This window comes from Crocuta crocuta, unplaced genomic scaffold (genome assembly GCF_008692635.1).
Source record: "Crocuta crocuta isolate KB4526 unplaced genomic scaffold, BGI_CrCroc_1.0 scaffold96, whole genome shotgun sequence".
Lineage (NCBI taxonomy): Eukaryota > Metazoa > Chordata > Mammalia > Carnivora > Hyaenidae > Crocuta > Crocuta crocuta.
Window position 1 is genome coordinate 5,919,550 of NW_027531522.1, and position 27,158 is coordinate 5,946,707.

Consider the following 27,158-nt stretch of genomic DNA (forward strand, 5'->3'; position numbering starts at 1 on the left):
TGCATTGGACTTCCACCTCTAAAATTTTCTTTTGCTCACTGTTATGTGAATTTAGTTTCTCCAGACTTTTAGAAAGAGGGTTGGTTCAAGTAACATTGACAGTTTCAGAGTTTCTTCTTCTGTTTCTCTTCAGTGGTGTTAAAAACATACACTTTCTGAAATTTCCGGACTCTGTTTCCTTCTCCAACTTTTATATGAACCATTTTATTATTTTTAAGAAATTGCTGTTGTCCCTATGACACTCCATTTTGTTAATGTTTATTTATTTATTTTGAGAGACAGTAAGAGTGGGAGAGGGGCAGAGAGAAAGGGAGACAGAGAATCCCAAGCAGGCTCCTAGCTGTCAGCACAGAGCCCTATGTTGGGGCCCGATCTTACAAACTGAGCTCATGACCTGGGCCCAAATCAAGAGTCAGATTGACACTTAACTGAGCCACCCAGGTGCCCCCTTATCCTACTCCATTTCGATTCCACCCCCAGAGTTTTCTCCTAGTGCGGGTGCTATCATGGAAGATGGCCTCTGGCAAGTCAGTTTTGAGAGTTCCCTAGACTCGACCTCTCTAGCCCCTTTAGAAACTTGTACACGGTCCCTTGCACTTACGCACAACTGGAGTTGGCACAAGGCCTTGCCATTTTCTGCTACTATTCTTACATGAACCTGTTATATCTTCCAGTCAATGCCTGTGGGCTATATTGTGGCTCTCTTGTTTGCAGGCTTGCTGGGCAACTCGTTTTCTCACCTTTTGCTTCCTCTCACACAGACAACATTCAGCTCTGCAGATACTGCTGTTTTGTTAACTTCAGTTGTATTGGAGGATCACTATTTATGTTTTGGATATAAGTTGTCAGCTAGTTTTGTTGTAAATGCTGCCCATAAGTTTTTGGTTTTGTTTTTTTTTTGTTTGTTTGTTTTTGTTTTTTGTTTTTTTTAAATATTTTTATTTATTTCTAGGAGAGAGAGACAGCGTGAGCAGGGGAGGGTCAGAGAGAGAGGGAGTCACAGACTGAAACAGGCTCCAGGGCTCTGAGCTGGCAGTCAGCACAGAGCCCGACGCGGGGCTCGAACCCACGAACCGCGAGATCATGAAAGTCGGACGCTTAACCGACTAAGCCACCCAGGCGCCCCTAGGTTTTTGGTTTTGATACACAGCTTATCCTGTTTTTGCCTGGATGCTCTAAAAGATAAAAAAATTGTACGCTGCTACCACCACTACAACTTCCTAGAAACTTCCATTAGTACTATCTTTTGCTATCTAAAGGATGCTTTTTGCACTTACTGTTAAGTTGCAACATTTATTACTATAAAATCTATCACCAAATTGACTTGAATGAAAATTATACTGAGAATAATTTAGTGTTGTATCTACTTTTCATTGAAAAAGAAAAAAAATACATAAGCAATTGTTCTGTGTGCCCAGATGGATGAATATATAAATACTGTAGCTCCATAAAGGCAGCAAGGCAAGGCAGAGATTTATCTGTCTATTACTTGGAGATCAATAAGAAATAATGATATATTTCCTTAAGTGGAGACACATGGAGGAGAGCTAACCAAATAGCTGCTCAGTCTCCTCCCAGCTCCTCCTGACCCGGAGTATGGATTTACACTCTGTTCTAAGCAAGGGAAACAAATTTGCACCTGTCTGGAATATGACTTGACTTCATTATTTATGGAAACATGAGAGTTTCAACTTGAAGTCTGTATCTGCTATAGCTAAGAAAATGGGTGAGAAGAAAAAAAAAAGCACTTTGCCCATCAGCAGTGATTATAATGTAGAGATAAAAATGATCACAGATTTAAGTAAAATAGGAATGGGAAAGAGGCCAACTTAAGTTTCAGAACGTTGTTTTTTAATGCAAATATTGAAAAACTCCCTGAGGCTGCTTGGCAGAATGTAAGAGGGAAGGAAACAAATGGCAGAAGTGATGCTGAGTGGCCAGAGCTTACATGTTACACCAGAAGCTCTCAGAAGAATCTTAGTCTTCCGAGAAAGGAAGAAAAAGATGGAGGTAGGAAGAAAAAACACCAAAGCACTTATTTAAATGCTACCTATTTAAAGAGAGCATACATATTTAATTGTCAACTTCTCTTGGTAAAATTTAAGAAGTGTGTTTGCAAAGAGGACTACCGGAGAAAGCATAGGTTAGCACTTTGGATCTCTGTGGCCCTTTGTTAGTTTCTTCTGTTACAAATTAACCCCTTATCAGGAAAGATTTGCTTAAAGCACTTTACATCAGTTGAAACTTTCTGCCAAATCCCTTTGTTTTTATGCAGACTTTTAAATTAAAACAAACCCATTCTTTGTTCATCCTGAAGTGACCTGAACATGAAATCTAAGGCATCTGTCAGTACTATGAACTCCCTTAAAAGATGAAAAGTTGTGCCTGGGTGTCTGAGTCGGTTAAGTGTCCTACTTTGGCTCAGGTCATGATCTCACAGTTTGTGGGTTTGAGCCCCACGTCGGACTCTGTGCTGACAGCTCAGAGCCTGAAGCCTGCTTTGGATTCTGTGTCTCCCTCTCTCTCTGCCCCTCCACCACTTGTACTCTTTCTCTTTCTCTCTCAAAAATAAACATAAAAAAAAAGAAAACTTGTTGGGTTCCACCTGCAGTTATTACTTCATAAAGAATTACATTCCCTGAATGGAAGAGCTATAGGCTTCCTTGCTGCATGGATATGTATTTTATTTTTTCACTGTGGGTTCCTCAAAAAAATAAGATGTCAGAAACTGTAAGTACGTACAATCATACCTTTTAGTTTACTTTGCTATTTTTGTACCGAAACATATACAAATTTAGAGGGCGGGAAGAAGCCCCCTTTGCTATTTTTGTACTGAAACATATACTGTAAAACTCCCTTGAGCCAAAAGGTGAGGGGCTTGCAAATGAGGACATACCAACCATTGTTTGATCTCAAACTCTATTCGGGTGAAAGGTCAGCGGTTGAGCAACCTAGCTCCTCCACAGCAAGCCCCTGAGATGTAAATCTTTAATTGACATTGTGATTAGAATGGTCAAACATGTTCTTCAAGCAACTGTTAAGCCACCCCCCCACCCCAACCGCAAAATTCTCTCTTCTGTACACCGGCTTCGCCCCCTCTCCCTATATAAACCCTGAGCTATGGCTCGATGGCGCGCTCTTCCGAGGACTCTTTGGGTGCTCGAGAGGGGCCGTCCGGCCGGACTAAAATAAACCTGAATAACCAACTCCTTTTGTGTTTGTGGGCTTTGTCCTTGGTGATTCTCCTTTGGAAAAGGTGGTCTAACAATACATCTTTAGCGGGCAGGAAGAAGCCAGAACATCCTAGACTTACAGGGACAGAATTAACTTTAAATTCATTCTAGCTTCACCACTTATATAATGCTTAGATACCCTCTACCAAGTCTTCAACAAAGGGCCTTCTTGAATGCTTAAATATATGTGGTGATGAAGAGCTCATCACTCACGAGCCTCTGAAAAAAGTACCTTTTCTGATTATTAGAAAAGTACTACCTCAGTACCAAAGTACCTGTGATTAATAGAAGGTGTTTATATTGTGCCCATATTTGTATCTTCTTCACTTCTCCCTGACAATCTCCATATCCATTTCTCAGATCCATTTAGAACAAGTCAGATCTGTCATTCACAGGACAGCCCATTAATATTGGTGGGGAGCTAGAATGCTTCTCCTTCTACGCTTTCTCTGCTAGTACTTATCTTTCCTTTGTCCATTCCTGGCATGAATCTCAAGTCCATCATAATCTTCATGGCTCTCCTCTGAACGCATTTTAGGTTGACCATGTACCTCTACAAGTACAAGGTGAAGAATGAAGCCAACCCCTTTTGGTGAGATGCCATCCTGCTTTTCATGAAACATACCTTTTTAAATTGACAGCCACACACTATAAATGATAAATTTTGAGATTACTTTCCACTAAAATTCAGTGTTCTTTACTTTACCTCATGCTACATCAAATGTTCTCCATATTAAACTATACATACTCAAGATTCAAGTCCAATTACAAGCTAATGTATCACAGGTATTTCAAGGTCAACATCAAGGAAAATTTGAAAAACAAGAAAAAATGATATGTAACTTAAATTCATACATGAGACAAAAATCTGACATACAATTAGGAGATTCGCCATTACTAAACTGCTAGTATTTTATGTTGCAGTGAAATTTGAATAATTATCACAAATTTATTTTCTTTATAGAAGAAAAAGTTTTCTCCTTTTAGTACAACTAATATCATTTCTCCTTCAAAGTTTGTGCCAAGGATGCTACTTGGCACAGAGTCAGTGTTCATTAAAAAAATGTTTTTTTAAACAGATGAATGGCTTTTTCATTAAAATATAAATATTGTAATTAACTGAAAGTAGAGAAGGTAGAAATAGAACCAATAATTCTGACTCCATATTCCCTTATTATGTGATTTAAAAAGTTGTTTTAATTTTGAATTAAAAATTATTTTGCTTATATTAATAAAGTTTTTATAGACTTACCACCTCAAGAAAAAGCAAAATAATCTAGAGCAAAATAATCTAACCTATTTGCAAATTAAAACTACCTTTGGCTAATCGCTTCTTAAAAAATTTTTGATGTTTTTATTTATTTTTGAGAGATGGAGAGACAGAGCAGAGCACAAGCAGGGGAGGGGCAGAGGGAGACACAGAATCCGAAGCAGGCTCCAGGCTCTGAGCTGTCAGCACAGAGCCCGAGGCAGAGGTTCAAACTCACAAACAGAACAGTGAGTCCATGACCAGTGCAGAAGTTAGCCTCTCAACTGACTAAGCTACCCAGGTGCCCCTGGCTAATTACTTCTAATGGAATGACAAAGAGCATGATTATGTCTATTATTTAAAATAAATACATTTCTTTACATTTGTATTCCCTAGATTCTGAATCTTTTTAATGCCCTATTTCAAATGTAAAGTTTTTAATTTTCTTACAATCACAAAGAATTCTAGTATTATTTATAGACCAAAGCATGTCATAAAAGTCAATTTAGGGAGCTTAATTTTGTATTTTTGTCAGTAGAAAATTTAGACTATGTGGAACTGGTGGGAAAGACCTTATAAAATAGAATAAATTCACTACTATTGTGAAGCAATAATTATAGCTAAAATTAAAGTTCCTGTTTTCTGCCTCCAGAAATTGAAAAGACTTAAGTATTTATTTTTAACAAAGAATAGTTACCAAAGTCACAAGGAAGAAATTACTCAATAGTTGTCACTGTAAGTAGAATAATCTTTTTTTAAAGAGGCAAGGTGGGGGCGCCTGGGTGGCTCATATAGTTAAGTGTTGGACTCTTGATTTCCGGTGAGTTTGAGCCTTGCGTTGGGCTCTGTGCTAACAGTGCAAAGCCTGCTTGGAGTTCTCTCTCTCCCTCTCTGCCTTTCTCCCACTTGTGCTCACTCTCTCTCAAAAATAAATAAAATCATTAAAAAGGTGGTTACAGAAGGAGAGTATTAGAATACCTAATACATATATCATGTACTCAGCATGACATAATTCAGGTTTACAACTGCCCGTGTGAATTATAGCTCTGTAGGTTCTTGTTTATTTATTCATTGGATATGTCCATTTATTAAGAGCTTCCCTGTAGAAATTTTATATGTGATATATATATGTATGTATATATACATATAAATAATATATATGTATGTATATTACATAGAAATTCACACACACATGTAACACATACATAAAACACACACATATACATGATTTATTTCATGGCCTTCTGCACCATTAAAAATAACTTAGGGAAAAATAATGAAGAAGGACTTTGAGTGGAGAATTCAGTGTAGTATAAAACATTTTATTCAGTATTTTTAATAATTCTTTCCAATTAAGGGAAGAAAATATTCCATTAAATTAGAAACACTATTTTAGTTTTAGAAATTTAAATTAAAATGTTACGCAGAAGATTAAATTAAAGATTGACATCTCTCTAAAAAATCTTTATTTTGGTGATTACATATTAAGGGAACCACCATGAACTTGAACTGATGTCTCAGAAACATTCAGCTGATGTACATGAAGAAAATCCCAGAGTTTTAGAACAGAAAGTAAGAAAAGAAAACCACAGACATACTAACTGTGCTTAATTTTTTTTAATCAAACCAGTTTCACTGATTTCTCCCTACATTTTGCTATATTTCTGGAAGGCCGCCATATAATATGGCAGCTTTTTTAACAAGTGTGTCAAACCATCTCAAGTTTTGCCTTATCTTTCCTTACTCATAGCAGTTCATCAAAAGTGAATGCCATCTTCTACCCCCTCTATGAAATGAACATAAGAAGTATTTTGTTTCAACAAATCCTTATCCTTTTTCTCCTTGAGTTTTCTTTAAGACTGAAATAAGACCCAGGAATACCTTGTGGGTAAAACTTAGTTGTAAAAAACATGTGACTTCCAGATAAAAAAAAAGTCTCATGGGTCTATGAAATAACTTGTCTTTTTACTACATAGATGATTGAAGGGATCGTGTCTTCCTGATTCCCAATTGCTATCCAGCTAGCAGCTGCAAAGCAAGATGCCAAATTTTAGTAAACACTCCCCAGCAGCAGCCTTTGAATCCTTGCCTGGCTCCTGTCCTCTGGCTTCTTTCCTGGACGTGCGATCCGTTGCCAGGAAAAGTTGAGGGCCACAGCTGCCTGTCTTTCTTTAATCATATTCTCCACTGGTCCTGTTATTCACGAATAATTTGTTGGGATGGGGAATCCCTTGAGTGGCAAACTGCTAAAGAGATTTGTCACCCTGCTGCTGTGGGCAGCACTGCTTGTGGCCCAGGATGAAGGGTCCTGGGTTCAAGTTTTAGCTCTGAAACTAGCTTCTTGTGATCCCAACACATGATTTCACCCTCTTGGGGTTCTATTTCTATATTGGGCCTGACTCTAATAAAGGTGTAGAAAGGATACTGCCCACTGAGGTTCCAGGGACAGAGGGCTTTGGTGGTTTGGATATATCTGGGTTTTTAAAACAATATTTATTTTTGAGACAGAGAGAGAGAGAGCGAGCGAACAAGCTGAGGAGGGGCAGAGAGAGAGGGAGACAGAATCTGAAGCACAGAGGCTTACACAAGGCTCAAACTCATGAACCATGAGATCATGACCTGAGCCAAAAATCAGATGCTTAACTGACTTGAGTCACTCAGCGGCCCTGGATTTATCTGGATTTTATAGTATCAAGAGCTATGCAACTAGGGTGTCGGGGGCACACAAAGTTAAAGGGGAAATAAGAATCGTCTTTTGGAATGTTGACTTTGGTTGAAGGTTGGGAAAAATCATTTTTTTTTTATTTTCAATGTTTTATTTATTTTTGAGAGAGAGAGACAGCATGAGCAGGGGAGGGTCAGAAAGAGAGGGAAACCCAGAATCTGAAACAGGCTCCAGGCTCTGAGCTGTTAGCACAGAGCCCAACATGGGGCACAAACCCACAAACCGTGAGATCATGACCTGAGCCGAAATTGGACGATCAACCGACTGAGCCACCCAGGTGCCCCAGGCAAAATCATTTTTAAAAAATTTTTAATGTTTGTTTATTTTTGAGAGAGACAGAGCACGAATGGGAGGGGGGCAGAGAGACAGAGGGAGACACAGAATCTGAAGCGGGCTCTCAGGCTCTGAGCTGTCAGCCAGAGCCCAACGTGGGGCTTGAACCCAAGAACTGCGAGATCATGACCTGAGATGAAGTTGGACGCTTAACCGACTGAACCATCCAGGTGCTCCAAAATCATTTTTAAATATCAAACAAACATGTCTACATTATAGAGTACAATGAAAAATTCATACACATTTTTAAGACAAAACATAAAACCCCAAGGAGGTGTCTCTGAGGTAGATACTTAGGGAATTCATACAGTTTATTCAGGAAAAGTTATAGGATGCTGGGTTTGCACACATGCTGAGGAGTCTTTGTTTTCACATCCTATGACTTGGATGATAAAAATGCTGGGTACTACCACTAAAGGCAGACCTTTTGACCCCCTAGTAATAATATGAATTTCAAAATATGATGTGAACAATGACTGGTATTTAGACATTTTGTCCCCGTTTTATTGTGACAGCTATCACGTGACTTCTAATGCAAGTCAGTATGCACAATTTAAGAATGATGAAAATGATTTGTCCTTTAGGAACATTAACTGTTTGAGAGAAGAGTCCGCCTGTCCTTCCTTCCTCCCTTCCTTCCTTCCTTCCCTCCCTCCCTCCCTCCCTCCCTCCTTCCTTCCGTCCTTCCTTCTTTACAAATATATGTCTTTAGAGCTCTATAGAAAGTCTTAAGTGATAAAACGATGAGGACAATGATTGGCAAATTTCACGTTCAGGGATAAAGGTCATCACAAACTCTTGTATCCTTGTTTATTTGGCTAAATATCTTACTGCTCAAAAGATTTACGTTTTCTTCAAGCATCATATAAAGGTTGCATCTTTTGTAAAACTAAACATTTGACTTGACATCCACACCTAGCTTAAAATATTCTACCCAGTAGAATATAAGGTTCAAGAGAGTATTGATTTTTCTCTTGTCTGTTTTGCTTATCTCTGTGTCTTGGGTACCTGGCACCTGATAGGAGGTCAACAAATCTGACTAAATGAATGAGTGAGTGGACAACGTAGCAGATAGCTTTATCAGGCGTCTCCCCCTTCAAGTTTCCAATCTTCTCTCCTCCATGCTAAAAATTATTTGGGTTTTTACTTTTGAAAAAAATGGAGAGAACCAGACTTTTTTTCTGGTACTCTCCTTTTCTCTGCAAGGTTTTCTCTAAAACCAGCATTGCTCAAAAGAACCACAGCGTGAGTCATATACATAATGTTAGAACTATCTAGCAGTCACATTAAAGAGAAAAAATAAGTGAAATTAATTTTTATTCAGGTATAATTGACATAATGCATTAATTTGGGGGTTAAACATAGTGGTTCAATGTTTGTATATATTGTTAGATAACGAGAAGTAAGTCTAATTACTGTCTGAAACCATACACAGTTGTAAGAAGTTTTTTTCTTGTGATGAGAACTTTTAAGATTACTCTTCTGACAACTTTCAAGTATACACGACAATATTACTGACTATACTCACCTCGGTGTACACTATATCCCTATGACTTATTTATTTTATAGCTGAGAGTTTATATCTTTTGGCCCCCTTTACCCATTTCGTCCACCTCTCAACTTCCCTTCCTCCTGGCAACCACCTTTTTGTTTTATGTATCTACGTGAATTTTGTTTTGTTTGCTCATTTATCTTTTTTTAATTCCACTCATAAGTAACATCATATGGCAATCTGTCTTTTTCTGTCTGATCTATTTCACTTAGCCTAATACCTCCCAACTATGTTATCACAAATGGCAAGATTTTAATTTTTTTTTTTTCAGGGCTGAGTAGTATTCGTGTGTGTGTGTGTGTGTGTATGTGTGTAATATTGCTCCATATCCATTCATCCATCAATGGACACTTAGGTTATTTTAATATCTTGGCTATTAGAAATGATGCTGCAATGAATGTAGCATGTTTTCATTTTCTTTGTATAAACACACAGAAGTAGAATTACTGGATGATATGGTAGTTCTACTTTTATTTTTTTGAGGAACCTCCACATTGTTTTCTATAGTGGCTGCACCAACTTTTATTCCCATCAACAGCATGTCGGGGTTCCCTTTTCTCCACATCCTGGCCAACATCTGTAATTTCTTGTCTCTTTTTAAAGTTTATTTATTTTGAAAGAGAGAGAGGGAGTATGCACGTCTGAGCAGGGGATGGGCAGAGAGAGGGAGAGAGAATCCCAAGCAGGCAGGCTTTGTGCTGTCACTGCAGAACCGGACAGGGGGCTCAAACTCAAGAAATGTGAGATCATGACCTAAGCTGAAATCGAGAGTCAGATGCTTAACACACTGAGCCACCCACATGTCTCTATTTCTTATCTTTTTGATAATAACCATTCTAACAGGTATGAGAAGATATCTCATTGTGGTTTTGATTTACATTTCCCAGATTTGTGATGATGAATATCTTTTCCTGTGCCTATTGGCCATTTGTATGGTTTTTTTTTTTTTTTTGGAAAAATGTCTATTCATGTCCTCTACTCATTTATTAATGAGACTATTTTTTTTTTTGCTATTGAATTGTATAAGCTCTTTATTTATTTTGGATATCACCCCTTTAATGGATATATGATTTACGAATATTTTCTCCCATTCACAAATGGTTGTCTTTTCACTTTGTTGATGGTTTCCCTTGGTGTGCAGAAGCTTTTTAGTTTGATGTAGTACCGTTTCTCTACATTTGCTTTTGTTACCTTTGCTTTTGGGGTCAGGTCCAAAAATCATCACCAAGACTGATGTCAGGAAGCTTACCACCTATGTTTTCTTCTAGAAGTGTAATAGTTTCAGGTTTTACATTCAAGTCTTTGGTTCATTTTGAGTTAATTTTTGTGTAAGATAATAGTCTAGTTTCATTCTTTTGCATGTGGTTGTCCAGTTTTCTCAATATCCTTTATTGAAGAGACTGTCCTTTTTGGTTGCATGTTCTTGCCTCTCTTGTAAATTGACTATATATGCGTGATTTTAACTTTTCTGGGCTCTCTATCCTGTTCCATTGATCTCTGTGTCTTTTTCTTTTTTTTTTCTAATGACATAGTGTTTGATTACAATAGCTATGTTATAGAGTTTCAAATCAGGGAGCATGGTGCCTCCAGCTTTGTTCTTCTTTCTTTAGATTGCTTGGGCTCTTCAGGGTCTTTTGCAGTTCCATATGCATTTGTTTCATTTCTGTAAAAAATGCCTTAATATTGACATCATATAAGGATTGCACTGAATCTCTAGATTGTTTTTGGGTAATAGGGATTTTTTTTAATAGCATTAATTTTCTTAATCCATGAGCACAGAATATCTATCCACCTATTTGTATCTTCTTCAGTTTATTCATCAATATCTTAATTATTAGCACATAGATGATTCACCTTATTGGTTAAACTTATTCTTAGGGATTTTATTCTCTTTGATGGAATTGTACATGTCATTGTCTTCTTAATTTCTCTTTTTTGGAGTTTGTTGTTAGTGAATAAGAACATGACATATTTGTGTATTGATTTTGTATCCTGCAACTTTACTGAATTTGTTAGTTCTAACCGTTTTTTTGGTGGAGTCTTTAGGGTGTTCTATACATAAGATCATGTCATCCACAACTAGTGACCATTTTACTTCTTCCTAATTTGTAGAAAGAAATTTGTTTATTTCTTTTTCTTGCCTAATTAGTCTGGCTAGGATTTTTAATACTATATTGAATAATCATGGCAAGAATGGGCTTCTTTCTCTTGTTCCTAATTCTAGCTGAAAGGCTTTTAGCTTTTCATGTTGAATATGATGTTAGCTAGGGCCTGTCATATATGTCCTTTATTATATTGAAGTATGTTCCCTTTATAGCCACTTTTTTTAGGGTTTTTATCATGAACAGATGTTGAATTTTGTCAAATACTTTTCCTGCATCTCTTGAGATGATATGATTTTTATCCTTTGTTTTGTTAATGTGGTGTATAAAGTTGATTGATTTATGAATGTTGAACCATCCTGTATCTCTGGAAAAATCCCACTTCATCATGGTGTGTGATTATTTTCATGTATTGTTGAATTAGACTTGCTAACATTTTGTTGAGGATTTTTGCATCAATGTTCACTGGAGTATTGGCCTGGAATTTTCTTTTTTTGTGGTGTCTTTGTCTGCATATGGTAATGCTGGCCTTGTAAATGAGTTTGGAAGCATTCCCTCCTCTTCAATTTTTTTGGAAGAGTTTAAGAAGGCCAGGTATTAAATCTTCTTTAAATATTTAGTAGAATTCACCAATGAAGTTGTCCTATCCTGGACTTTTGTTTGTTGTGAGAGTTTTGATTACTGATTCAATCTCCTTACTAGTAATTGGTCTATTCAGATTTTCTATTTCTTCATGATCTTCTTTGAAGATAGTATGTTTCTAGGAATTTATTCATACCTGTAAGTTCATGTATAATTGTTCACAGTAGTATCTTATGATCCTTTTTATTTCTGTGGTATCAATTGTGAACTGCTCCTTTTTTATTTCTGGTTTATTTGAGCCCTCTCCCTTTTTTCCTTGGTAAGTTTAGCTAAAGCTTTATCAATTTTATTTATCTTTTCAAAAAACCAGCTTATTGATCTTTTACTAATGTCTTTTTAGTCTCTACTTTATATCTGTGCTCTGATCTTTATCATTTCCTCCCTTCCACTAACTTGAGGCTCTGTTTGTTTTTTCTTTTTCTAGCTTTTTTTAGGTGTAAAATTAGATTGTTTATATGACAATTTTCTTGTTTCTTGTGTTAGGGGCTGTTTCACTCTGAACTTGGAATTTCCCTCTTAGAACTGTTTTACTGCAGCCCAGAGATTTTGGTTGTACTTCCATTTTCATTGGTCTCAAAGTATTTTTTGATTTCTCCTTTGATTTCTTCATCGCCCCCATTGGTTGCTCAGCGGCATGTTGTTTAATCTTCACACATGCATGATTTTCCCAGTTCTTTATTAAGTCTGCATCAGAGAGTGCAGGGGTGGGGCATGCCTACTGGCCTTCCTGAGGAGTGGGAGGGCACAGGGCTGGGGGCGCCTTAGCACTTTAGCAGGGGAGTGGGGGGGAGGTGCGGGACTGTGTATCCCACTGACACTAACAAGGTAGTGGGAGAGTGCAAAAATGGTGCCTGGGAGTACCACCGCCTCTGGACAGAGTCCCAAAGGCTCCTTCCTCTCCAGCAGATGCTTTAATAAAATTAGCAAATGAATCTCCTTCACCTATAGCTCAGGTGCTTTCCAAACTGTGGCTTCGGCTCTGGGCCCTGGGGAGAGTCATTCTGCATTGGAGTCCTTTAAAATCGGTACCTTAGTACCATATAGCCTTTTGGGTCTCCTGGATGGCAGCCCCACTGTTTTTCAAAGATAGTTGTCTCTGTGGTGCAGGTCGCATGAATTGGGGGGCCTGCTGTGGGGCAGAAACCCCTCACTCCTTAGAAAGAAGCTCCGCATTTGTGAGATCCCTCCTGACTATGAGTTGCCAGGCTGGGGGTGGGGCTTTTGGTGAGACTACCTCTCTGTATCCCTCACCTGTCTCCATATGGCCTTTTAATCATTTGTTATGAAGGAGCTGTTCTGCTATTTTCCAGCTCTTTTTCATAGGGAATTGCTCAGTATGTAGCTGGAAATTTGATGTGTGTATGTGGGAGGGAGTGAGTTCAGGACCTTCCTATGCTGCTTTCTTGGACTGCTCCTCAAATTAATTTTAATAATATATTTTATTTAACCCAATAGACCCAGGATATTTTCATTATCATTACCTGTCATTTAATAGGTAATTAACATAGAAATTATTAATGAGCTATTATACGCTCTTTTCATGTACTCAAATTTCAAAAACTGGTGGGTATTTCACATGCATCCGATTCCAGACTAGCCGCATTTCAGGTGCTCAATAGCCACATAGGGCTAGTGGCTATCACACTGACAGCTCAGCCCTATATCCAGACTTTTCTCCAATCATTAGGGTAAGAATTATATCCTTAAAAAAATTCTTTTAAGTAGTCTCCACACTGAGTGGGGCTCAAACTCATGACCCTGAGATCAAGACCTGAGGCAAGATCAAGAGTTGGATGCTTAACCAAGTGAGCCACCCAGGTGCCCCAGAATTCCATCCTTTTTAAAGGCACACTCTACTGTCACTGCACTATCTTAGTGTCCTTTCGAGATATGAGTGCCATTGTGCCTATAATTTTTGCTTTCTTCTCTGTCATCTGTAAATGAACCTCTTCTACTGATTCCTTTCACTCTGAGGATGTTGTCAGTAGTACTTTACAGCATCAGGATCATGATGAAGTATTCTTAGTTTTTACTTTATAAAAACTTTTACTATTTTACTCATAGAATCTATTTTCCAAGGTATTGATCATCTTTATCATTAGGGTCTTAACCATTTATCTTCATTTTTATTAATATAGAATGAAAAATGGGGCGCCTGGGTGGCTTAGTCGGTTAAGCGTCCGACTTTCGCTTAGGTCATGATCTCGCGGTTCGTGGGTTCGAGTCCCCCGTCGGGCTCTGTGCCGACTGCCAGCTCAGAGCCTGGAGCCTATTTCAGAGTCTGTGTCTCCCTCTCTCTCTGACCCTCCCCTGCTTACGCTGTCTCTCTCTCTCTCCTAGAAATAAGTAAAAATATTAAAAAAAAAGAAATAGATTAGAATGAAAAAATATGGACATAAATGTCTAAATATGAACCATTGTTTAAAATACTAGGAAAAAATCAAGGGCAGTATTCTATTTAAAGTCTTTCATTACTAGTCTAAATTATTTTGTTTATAGTCCACATAGAATCCTTTCATGAGAATTCTTTTCCATATGATTGCCACTTTCTAATATTATTTTCTTCACCTTCAATTAGATTACATTTTATGCATTTTATTTAAAAATCTTAAATTATGATATGTAATAGTATTCAACAGTGTAAATATTTATCCCTGTAACCCATTTTCATGAAACAATGAAATTTATACAGAATCTATGCCTAGAAATGTTCAGCAAACATTAACTTTAATGTAGAACCTAAGGTGTATTTAATTATTCCAAAGAGACAGTGGTTTTATTAAAATCTATTAAAAATTAAGGAACATGTGATTATTTGAATATTTGTTCTTTGTTATTTTGTTTCAAGATAATAAACCTAATTTTTAGAAAGATTTTAAAAATATGTTAGTTATTATAATATAATATGATTTTGGTCAAAATCAGGTGTCTTATTTGAAAATTAATGAGAAAAGTCAGTTGGATAAACACAAAATTAAAGGCATTTAGTAAAAAGTTAAAGAAGGGGCACCTGGGTGGCTCAGTTGGTTGGATGTCTGATTCTTGATCTAGGGTCAGGTAGGTCATGATTTCACAGTTCGTGGGTTTAAGCCCTGTGTTTGGACCATCAGCACAGAGCTTGCTTGGGATTCTCTCTGTCTCCTTCTGCCCCTCCCTCAGAACAAACAAACGAATAAACTAAAGAAAAATGCTCAGGGTAAAATCTGAAGAGGATGATAGAGGAGTAGAGAAGGTAAGTTCATGAAAAATAGACTATTCTGCCAGACTGAGTAAAGACTGAATGTCTTAGGAGAATGAAAATCTTGTACTTGATCCTGTATATGAAGACACAGGGTATGAACCCACAATTTAATTATTGTTTAATTGCATAATATATAAGGTGCTGATATGCTTTATCACAAGGCTTCTTGACTCTTATCTACATTTTTCTTTATTTTAGTCATTTTATTGCCTTTTGTCACATTCACTTAGCATTCCATATAAGGATGTGGTTCTAGAGTTTTAATTCCCATTTTATCCCATTTTTGTGTACAAATGTTACATTTAAAAGCTAAAGACCATTTATTTATTTATTTATTTATTTATTTATTTATTTATTTTTATTTCTAGGAGAGAGAGAGACAGCATGAGCAGGGGAGGGTCAGAGAGAGAGGGAGTGACAGACTCTGAAACAAGCTCCAGGCTCTGAGCTGGCAGTCAGCACAGAGCCCGACGCGGGGCTCGAACCCACGAACCGCGAGATCATGACCTAAGCGAAAGTCGGACGCTTAACCGACTAAGCCACCCGGGCGCCCCGCTAAAGCCCATTTAAATATTTTGTATGAGGAAGAGAGTTTGTATCCATGAAATGCACAATAACTGGTGCATATTTTCTGCAGAACAAAACAGAGACAACAGTCGCTGTCATTATTATCTTCACTAAAAATTGATAAAAGCAACATTAGCTACATAAATTGGTACACAACTTCAGGCAATGATTTTGGCAATATTTAAGTGCCATTAAATACCTTATTTCCTTCCCTTGACTCTACTTTTGAGGATCTATTCTGAGGACATAATCTATGTCCTTAGATATATGCCCTCCTCTGTTTTTACATACACTGCTTGAAGAAAGCCCCTTTACACACAGTGAGGTAGCATGGCCCAGTGGTTAAGGCTATAGTCTCTGGAGAGCCAGGGCTAAATTCTGACTCCATCACTAACTAAATTCATGATGTTGAGCAAGTTACCTAAATATTGTGCCTCAGTTTCTCCATCTATGATATGGAGATAATCTCAGTACATCCTACAGTCTTTGTGAGAATTAAATGGGGTAATAAGTGTAAACCACTTCCACCAGGGAATGTAATTAATGTTCACTATTATTATTGTCATAATGGGGCTAATTAGAAGAAAAAAAGGAAGACCCACAATGCTCCACCATATGAGACTGGTTGCATGAACTCTGGTCTATTCATTCAAGGGCAAAGTCATTAAATTTCATCACAGTATACACGATGTCTAGCACAGGAACGCATTCCCACAAGTGTTTGACGCAGTCTGGATTTCATTGTAAAACACACAAGATACACATTGGGTCACATTTTAATCTCACAAGAGTTGGAATGCGTCTTATTGTCAAGGGCCAGTTTAATGGGTAGAGTGTGATGCATCTTACATCTGATGCAGTTTGTAGATGGCAGAATGATAGCCTTCCAAAGATGTCCATGTGCTACAGCCAAAGCCTGTCAATGCCACCTCTTATGGCAAAACCAACTTTGTGGGTGGGATTAAATTAGGGAGTTTAGACAAGGAGACTATCCTGGCTTATCCAAGTGGGCTCAGTGCAACCACAAGGGGACTTATGAGGAGGAGGCAAGGGGTTTAGTGTTGGTAGTAGAAGTTGTGATGACAGAAGCAGAGGGTGGAATGATTAGAAGGGACCAGGAGTCAAGAAATGCATGTAGCCTCCTCCAGCGGCTGAAAACAATATTAAAACAACTTCTGCTGACACCTTGATACTACTGATAATAATTCTGGACTTCTGAATTCCAAAGTTGTAAGATAATAAGCCCGTGTTGTTTTAAGCTACGAGGTTTGTAGTAATTTGTTACAGCAGCAGTAGGAAATGAATACAGTCAAATTGGGTGAAATGAGGTTCTTTTTTACTTCTAGGCAATGTCAGGCCCTCAGTACTTTCTATATACCCCTCAACAGCATAAGACACAATCAATCTAAAGCTACTGAAGGAATGCTGAGTGGAATAGTATACAGCCATCACAATGGTACTTACAAACAGAAAAGTGTTATTTGGAAAAAAAACCCAATTTGGATTTCAGTGAAATCACAGTTATACTATGTGGGCAAACATCAAATTATGCATATAAAATTTTCATTAGAAAATAAATTAAAATAGTAATAGTGATTGTTTTTGCATGTTGGGACCATAAATGATGTTACTTTTTCTTCTTTACATTTCCACAAATTTTCCATAATGAACAGTATTGTTTTCATAAGGGGAGACAGCACATCAGTTTCATTTGAAAAGTAGACAGCAGAATAATGAGGAATATGAAAAGCAATTTACACAATATTGGTAAACTCAATTTCTTTATGTGCCAAAGCCTCTAATTTAATTAGTAACTCAGAACCTTCACATTCCTGGGTCTGCCATTTCAGTGATTGTGCTGTCACAATGGATCTGTGTTTTAAGTTTGTCACTACTTGTATTTTAATAATAGTAAAGCTTTGATTATCATCTTCAGAAATCACTTGCTGACCAGTCACTGTGAGCTACATGGGGACAGCAAACAGGGCTGTTAAAGAGGAAGTGATTTAAGCAGGAACTGGTCATTGACCCCAGTGGGAAGGCAAAAGGCAAAAGGGAGAAAAGCTGAGAAACCTGAAGAATGAGTGCTTTCTGAGGTGTGAGAAGACAAGAGGGTTCTTTCTCAAACTATGGCACTCTGACCTTGGAGAAATCATTGCCCCCCTCTGAGCCTCAGTCTCTTCCTTTGTTTATGAGGGTCAAGAACTAAACTATCTGTAAGATGAATGCCAAATTAAAAAAAAAACATGCTTTCATGATTCTACAGTCTCACCTTGCATTCACATGGGGATTGCTGTGAACTGATATGAACTAGGTCCTCTGTCCTGTGCAACTTGACTTAGACTAATGCCATCAGTGCCATCACCATTAGATATTTCACAGATCTTCTTTTTTACAATGTCAGAAAATAAAAGCCCAGTCCATTAAAAGGTCTGAACATGTAAGGGGTTATAACAGCAGCCTGATATCTGATTGGTCACTGAAGACTTGTAGCTCATCACATGTCAGAGGTTTGAGGAATGTATCCATGACCTGGGAAAGCTTTCTACTTTCTTCCATGAAAAACACGTTAGCAAAACTTAAAAACAGCTTTCCAACTAAATGAAACACATTTCTCAATTATTCTGATTTTAAATGAGGACACCATTTCTGGAATACATCATATGTGAAACTTTAATGAAAGTTCAAGATGTCAAAGGACATTTTTTTCCCAGAAAATATTGATAGAATACCTATTTGAAAGAATGTTATTTAATCCAAATCTTAAGGAACTTCTAAGTCTGTAGGGGGGAATAAATCATGGGCATATTTAATTCTAATGTGAAACAGAAAAGTAAATGCTATAGAAAGACATGGATGAATTCCTGTGGATAGAATTTCAGAGGAAGATGAGATTATGCTCAGCTGTCCAGACAGAGAGATGGCTATGGAGTACATGACATCGAAGGCTGTTTGGATTCTGTATTTAAAAACTGGGGTGAAGGAGAGGGCTTTGTTGGTGGAGGAAACAGATGTGGCAAGAAAAATTTGGAGTGTGTATGAAGAAGAGCAAAAGGTAAAATTTGATGGTATCGTCACGTCCAGGTTGAAGAACCATGAGATAAAGATCATAATGATAAACAAGATCCAGACTATCAAGGCCTTGGATGCTGACCTCAGGAGACTGCACTTTATTCTACAGACAGCTGAGAAACATGTAGGCCTTTTGAGCAATTATTTAATTCAGTAGCACCCATCTCTCCCTATTAAAGGGGAGAAAGGTAATTCTATAGTCTAAAATTTATTACAATTTCTCACCCAACAAGTGAACAAAATTCTAAGCAACCTTTTGGTACATCACCCAATGATTTGGAAACGATTTCAAATGTATAGGTTTGCACCTCTAAGTGGGAAGATTTCCTTCATTGCTCTAGTATTTATTTGGGGTTGGAATAGCAGTAGCCCCATTAAGAGGCTGGAATGAAAGCTGCACACATGGGGGTCCCAGGAATTCCAACTGTCTGTGGCACATGATGTGACATGAACTTTACCCAGGAGCCTCCTGGGATCTCAATTTCAGGCCTTCTGGTCATCAGGGCTTGGCTTGATCCTCCTACCTGATTGATTGTTCTTGGGAACTGGCATTAAATCTACATTCTGTACATGAAAACAGAACACGGATTCAGCACAGTGTTCTCTTTGTGTCTGTATGAGCGTGTTTGTCTATGCTGTGCATATTTATATGCAAATATCTGCATATATGCGCATTACACAAAATGGTGATGGCAGATACCATTGTCTTATTGTTATATCTATTATTTTGTAGTGAAAGCTATTTTCTCCCTAAGCGGTTTGTGGCCATCTTGAGAGCAGGCTTACCATATTGCATTGTACTAATACTCAGCATTTAATCATCAATATATTTAAGCTAAGTAAGCACATGCTGAATTTCCTTCCAGGATCAAGAGAACAGCTGGTTAACATACTTGGTATAACAGGACAAAAAAGTTATGGTTTCTATTTTTCTTCAAATCTGTGGAAGGCACGATAGCTTATTTCTTTAAAAGCTCCTGAGATAAGCAAACTTGTCGTATGAAAGCAATCAATCAATATGTGTGCGCGCGCATGCACGTGTGAAAGCCGCCAGCTTGCAACGGCAAAATGCAGAAATCATGAGCTGAATCTTAAATACAGGTGGTGTTGGCAAACACACAGAGTTCATCAACCTGCATGGATTCCATGTGTTATTTTTGACACTTACCTCAATAAAGAAAATGCTGGCTGCTGACGTTGGATGGTGATACATATAGACTGTCACAAGAATGGCGGCTACTATAATGAGGACCAGGATGAGAATTCCAACAATGAGGCCAGCATGAAGGGTTCCCCCTTTCTTCTCAGCTGCACTGTCATCCGTAGAAGCTGAAAGAACAGCACAGCTGTCAGAACATGCATGTGCGCCTCAGAGGTTCTCATTTCCACTGGGGGGAGGGGAAATGTTTGTATTTTTAATAAAGTACCATTAGAATTTTTCTTTTACTTTCTGTACAACTTTTCCTCTCTGGAACACCAGTTGTAGAAAGTAGATGCTCTTTATTTGGGCAATGAAGAGCCATAGTATTAATGATTAAAAATACATATGTAATTGTGTTTTAATTTATAGTTCAATAAACAAAATTAATAGCCTTTATTCTGAAAGCACTGTGGAAAACCTAAAACTCTATTTAACTATATAATAAATTTAATTTTGATTTTTCTTATTAAACCACTGGCACTGTTACCCGGGGAAAAATTGATTACTTTTTCAAAGCCTCTGTCATTTTCTTTTGGAAATTTTAAATTGAAGAGTTTCACCCTTCTTTTTGGGGGCCAGACAGGCATTTTCAGAAAGTCTGCACATGAGATCAAAGGCTAATTTTCAAAATCAGTTTTAAACTGAAATGCTCTTTAAAAGCGTAACAGACGGATGCTAAATGACCCTCAAATAGTTTTATCACCATCACAGCATATCGAAATATTCCACTGTGCCACAAACCAATGTCATTTTATCTGACTTCTACTAAGATGTTTTCCACTGTAATACCCATCTTCAGAGAACTAGAAAAAAAATTAAATTTCTAAAGTAATAATTATCCAACCCAAAGTCAGTCAACCAAATGAAATGAATCTCTAAAGTCTTCTCTTGTTCTAAAATTCTGCAATCTTTGATGACTACTCGAGTATTTAAATTATGTGCATACTGTGTTTTTGTGCATACTATGATTGATGTTTTTGAAGCACTAGAAAATTACTTAATATTCACAAAAGTCCTACAGCAGTGATTCCTAGTCTTTTCATTACTAATTTGTGTCTTTGTTTTAAACATCATTTTTCTCTATTAAATCTCATTTAATAAGCACTGATTTATTTCTCTTATTTTAGATTTGTGTTAATAAAAAGCAAACATGACAGCTTATCAGAACTTGTGGTCAATATAAAATAACAGAATTCCAGACAAACTAAAGAAACACAACCTTCCAGTTTTTGTACCTATCTCTTAAATGTTTGTTGCTGCAGTGCCTGTCTGGCTCAGTTGAATCTGAACTTTGGCTCAGGTCATGATCTCACGGTACATGGGTTGAAGCCCTGTGTTGGGCTCTGTTCTTACAGCTCAGAGCCTGGAATCTGCTTCAGATTCTGTCTGTCTGTCTGTCTGTCTCTCTGCCCTACCTTGCTTGTGCTCTCGCTTGCTCTCTTGCTCAAAAATAAATAAACTTAAAAAATTAAGAAAAAAACTATAAATAAATAAACAAATAAATAGTTTGTTGCCATTGTTTGTTTATTTTCTGCTTCAGACCCATAGTTGGTGTTCAGTAATTTTTCTTCAAATTTAATAAAGCTCAATATCTAATAAAGCTTTTGCTTACATAACACTCATTAAGGAAAGACTATGCAATTTAAACAGTAATTCATTATATGAAAATTCACTTACAGAGAGGATTCTGGGAAGATGGAAGAGTATGAAGTATCAGAATCTGTCTCTACACAAACAACAATTGTACTGGAAGAAGGTGTCTGACAATTATCTTGGAACTCTGGACTCTATTGAAAGCTTGCAACTTTCAGAAGAAAGGCTTGGACTATAAATTGCAGTGAATTTCAGTCAATTTTTAGCTCTTAGCACAGTAGTGGCTACCCATCCTGCACCCCTCAGTCACATGGCAGGCATGTACATCAGTTCCTGAAGTAGCCTGCAGGCACCAGGGCAGGGGAAAAGTATCTGTCCTCCAGACAGCAGGGATCTGTGCTCTGACCACCGATTGGTGCTTCTCATCCCAGAGGCACAAAGATGCAGCCTTGGTTCTTTGTACCTTCCTCCACAGTTGCAAGCCTCTGCCCCTCCGGCTAAGGTGACTTTCAAGGGGTTTAAAGAGCCAGTGCCCTTTTCACCCTCCCTCCTCTTCATTTTTCCCTTTTTTCAGTTTTGGGAGCTGGATAGTTAAGACTAGGAAATTCAGAAACAACTTTACAGGTAAAATCAGAAAGTGAGTGTACATGCTCAGGGAATAGCTCAGAAAAGACCTGAAAAGACATTAAGATTACACCTCAGGCTGACCCTCAGCACAGAGACAGTCTGCAGCAACACAAAACCCAAACAATAAACAACAAACAAAAATAACATCAAAAAGCAGTACACCCTGGGTAGGGGAAGGGTAAGAGTCTGATTTCCAGAGCCACCCCATTATTAGATTCAAATGCCCAGTATTTAATAGAAATTCACAAAGCATACAAAGAAACACAAAAGTATGCCTCCACTCAAGGGGAAAAAATAAACAGAAATTGTCCCTGAGAAAAGATCTGATGGCAGTATAATAGACAAAGAATGTAAAACAATTGTACTAAAGATGTTCAAAGAACTAAAAGAAGATGTGGGGAGAGTCAAGACAACAATGTGTGAATAACATGGAAATGTCAATACAGAGACAGAAAACCTAAAAAGAAAACAACAACAACAAAAATTCTGGAACTGAAAAATTCAATGACTAAAATAAAAAATTCACTAGAGGGATTCAAAGGCAGATTTGAGCAGGCAGAAGAAAGAGCCAGTAGACTTGGAAAACAGGACAATGGAAATCATTGTCTGAGGGAGAGAAAGAAAAAGGAGCCAAGGGGCCATCAAGCATTGCAGGAGTCCCAGAAAGAGGGATGGAGAGAGGGGCAGAGAGAATATTTAAGAAATAATGGCTGAAAACATTCCAGGTTTTGTGAAAGACATGAATATAAACATCTAAGAAGCTCAAGGTACTCCACTAAGATGAACTCAAAGAGATCCACACTGAGATGCTTTATAACCAAATGTTTGAAAGACAAAGTCAAAGAGAGAATCCCTAAGATAACAACAAAGAAAATAGGTATGTTATAAACAAAAGGCAAGGAATTTAAATATTCCATTACAGAAAATCAACAAAGCACAAAGAAGACAGTAATGTCAGAAATAGAAACAAAAAGAGCTATAAGGCACATAGAAAACAAATAGCAAAATGATGAAAATAGACCCTTCCTTGTCAGTAATTGTTTTACATTTAAATGGACTAAAGTCTCCAATGAAAAGACACAGATTGTCAGAAAGAATAAAAACTATATGATCCAACTATATGCTGTCTACAAGATACTAACTTCAGACTCAAAGACAGAAATAGATTGAAAGTATAAGTATGAAAAAGATATTCCATACAAATGGTAACTAGAAGACAACAGAGGTAACTATACTAATATCAGACTCAATAGACTTTCAATACAAAAGGCTGAGACAAAGAAGGACATTATGTATAAATAAAAGGTTTCAATATAGAAAGAAGGTATAGTAATTATACACATGTATGCAGGTAATGACAAACCATCATAAAGTATGAAGCAAAAACTGACAGAATTGAAGGGAAAAAGAGACAGTTCTGTAATGATAGTTGGAAGTTTCAGTATCCCGCTTTCAATATTGGAAAGAACTAGACAGAAGATAAGAAAAATAAGCCTTAACACAATAAACCAACTAGATCTAACAGATATATATAGAACACTCTACCCCACAACAACATACACATTCTTCTCAAGTGTACATGGAACACCATTGAGGAGAGATCATATATGGGAGGCCACACATTAAATCACAACACATTTAAAAAATAGATATTATACAAAGTATCTTCTCCATCCACAGTGGGATAGAGTTAGAAATCAGTAACAGAAGTAAATCTAGAAATTCACAAATTTGTAGAAATTAAACAATATACTCTTGAACAACCAATATGTCATCATGAAATCACAAGGGAAATTAGAAAATAGATATAAAGGAAAATAAAAACACAACATACCAAAACAGGGTATGCAGCAAAAGCAGGGCTAAAGAGGGAATTCATAGCTGTTAACACTTACATTAAAAACAAGAAAAATCTTGAATCAAAAATCTAACTTTACAAGTTAAGGAACTAAAAGGAAAAGAACAAACTAAACTCAAAGTTAGCAGAAGAAAGAAAATAATCAAGACAAGAGCAGAGATAAGCAAAATAGAGAATATAAAAATAATAGAGAAAGTTAATGAGAGTTGGTTCTTCGAAAAGATCAATAAAACTGGAATGGGGACTCAAACACAAGTAGTCTATCCTCAGAATCCACACCCTGAGCCTCTGAACTCTAACCCCTCAGTTGACCCTGGACTGTATGTACTGCTGTTTCTTCTTATATCATGTTAATTCTGGCAAATAATGCTAAAAAAAAAAAACCCTTGGTAATTTCAAATAAAGAAAAATTAACCCTAAATATGGTTAAAGGATTAACATTGTGTGTTCAAGAGGTCAGGGGCTGTGTCTGACTTGTCACTTCTCTGGGACTAGGGCTTCGGTCAGTGTCTGTCATCATATACACATAAAATCCATGTTTGCTGGAAGGGAAGGTGAGAGACAGGAGGAAGAAAAAAGAAAGAAAAACAAAAGCTATTGAAAATGGGTTACTGGTATTAGAATGACTACTTCTCCAATAAAAATCAAATGAAGTTATAATAATTTACTTCACTGGGTCTTTAGTTATCTCTATGATGCAGTCAATTAACAGTCATTATCCCATAGTGGTGCTGTGTGAGAATTAAACATTTAACACATATTAAGTGCTTAGGAGAGTATCTGGTATATAATAAGCACTTAATTAATGTGGCTATTATATTATTTTTAATATGAGGGAGGTTGAGGAAAATTATGGTGTCAGATTCATGAGAATCTGACAGATTCTCATGAGAGAAAACTATGTTTTTGCTCTTAACATTTGTTGCTTTTTAAAGTTGGGCATAATTAAAAAAATTTTAATGTTTGTTTATTTTTGAGGGGCAGGGAGGGGCAGATGGAGAGGGAGACACAGAGTTCAAAGCAGGTTCCAGGCTCTGAACTGTCAGCACAGAGCCCGACGTGAGGCTCGAACCCATGAACCATGAGATCGTGACCTGAGCTGAAGTCAGATGCTTAACTGACTGAGTCATCCAGGTGCCTTGAGTTTGGCTTTATTCTTAAGTATACTTGTATTGTTGTACTCAGTACACTTGGCTGTTTTTCTTATTTGTAAGACTATGATGCATTACTGTCATGGGAAAATAGGATTAATTTAAAATGCTGCTTTGGAGAAAGTGTGGCAAAAAATATCTACTTGAGTTATGAAGGGAAGCTTTGAATGTTTCGTTCAATCCCACACGTAATTCCATCCATCTCTTCTTCCACCCCTCCCTCCACCTATCCATCCCCTGCACATCCAAATCCATCCATCCAAACAGCATCCGGCTCTATCTCTGGGATCAGTAGTCTTTTATAAGCAGCATGCCAAGACTCGGCCTCACTTTCTTTGTATGTGTGCAGAATAGGGAAGGGAAGAACGAGACACTTGTGATTTAGCCTCAGGCTGCTACTTCCCATGTGAACCAGAACCTGTGGAGGAAGCAGCAGGCAAAAGATAGCCAGAAACATGTTTTATTCAGTAAGGGCTCCGGTCAGTAAAATTATCTTTAACTTGTAGGACATAAATTGTCAATCTTTAGAATATAAAATCATAACCGGATTTATGCCTTGAAACCTCTCTCACTTCTTTATTTAGGCGTAAATGTTTACTTTCTTATTTATTACTTATTTATATTTTCAATAATGCTTTAGTTATATTATCTTCTTGCTAAAACATTCCTTTGCTATGCTGGTATAGATATGAAGACACGATTTCATGTCTAATGAAATCTGTACCGAGTCAAGTTTGTTACTAGCCCAATAAATATTTTAGAACATTTTTGGATGATGATTTAAACAAAATAAACCATCTTCATAGACTCTCAAAATATTGCTAGCCAGGAGGCAAAATAAATATTTAGGGATCTACGACTGTGCATATGACTATACACTGTGTCGTAATTAGGGCAAATCATTTACTGAGAAATACAACAAATTCAATTCCAAAATATTACAGAGGCATCCTGGTGTCCCAAATGAGCTATATTTTCAAATGCTTCAGACTGGTGATCTGAATGGAGTGGCCAAAATTGCACAAATATTTTTTGAGAACTGATTTTCTCATTTTCATTTTATTTATGCAAGTTTCCTACTTCTCTACTCTAGATGCTTTCTCTACTAATGAGTATTATGATGGCATATTAAAAGGCTGAGTTGGGAGATGAAGTGATCACTCCACTGATGTGCTTTGATTTTAAATTCTTTCACTATTTGATTTCCTGTGTAATATCACTGCTCCATTAAATGGTACAGGGTTTGCGCACTCATGAGTACCTGCAAACAGAATTCAGGAGGTCTTCTATGTTAAAGATGATGACCACCTCAAACACAAAATTGAAATTTAAAAAGTATAAGCAAGTGCTAGCAATGTCCATAATTGAAATTTAGTTCATTCACCTTGAGGGCAGATGGCTCAAATGGATTTCAATCCTTTAGAAAAGACAGTAAACAAAGATGTAAATTTTGGAAATAGTCATTCACTTCTGTGCCTTGACTTATTGTTCTTAGACACTGGTATATAGAATTGGGTCAAAGAAAACCCTGAATCTATTTCAGGTACAAACTTAAGCTCATGAGAGTCCATGAGGAGTTGGGGGGATATTCCAAGTGGTCATGAGAAATCTAGTCTGAAGACAAACTCTTATTCTATCCTTAGAAATATCTTACCTTCCCCTTCTCCCTCACCTTTTTTTTGAGAGAGAGAGAGAGACAGAGACAGAGACAGAGACAGAGACAGAGGGGAGCGAGGGAATCTCACGCATGCTGGACATGGGGCCCAATGCGTGGCTCCTTATCACAACTCTGAGATCATGACCTGAGCCTAAACCAAGAGTAGGACACTTAACTGACTGAGCCACCCAGGTGCCCCTATTCTTAGAAATATCTTATGCTCTTTCATTCATGTTCAAAAGTGAATGACACGTACAGTATTATGCACAGGACAATTCAAATCTTTAGCTTTTCTATCTTTAATTCTATATTCAAATAAGAGGAATTAGTGTTAAAGGATAGTAAGATACAATAA

At 37.3% G+C, this 27,158-nt stretch overlaps 1 protein-coding gene across 1 annotated transcript in view; it reads right to left on the reverse strand.

Moving 5' to 3' along the window:
* PLXDC2 (plexin domain containing 2) overlaps positions 1 to 27,158 on the reverse strand; it is a 447,796-nt gene that overhangs the window by 19,254 nt on the left and 401,384 nt on the right. Inside the window, exon 13 of the mRNA XM_077772453.1 lies at positions 19,885 to 20,045. Coding sequence (XP_077628579.1) covers positions 19,885 to 20,045 — 161 coding nt within the window. The remainder of the gene's footprint in view (positions 1 to 19,884; positions 20,046 to 27,158) is intronic.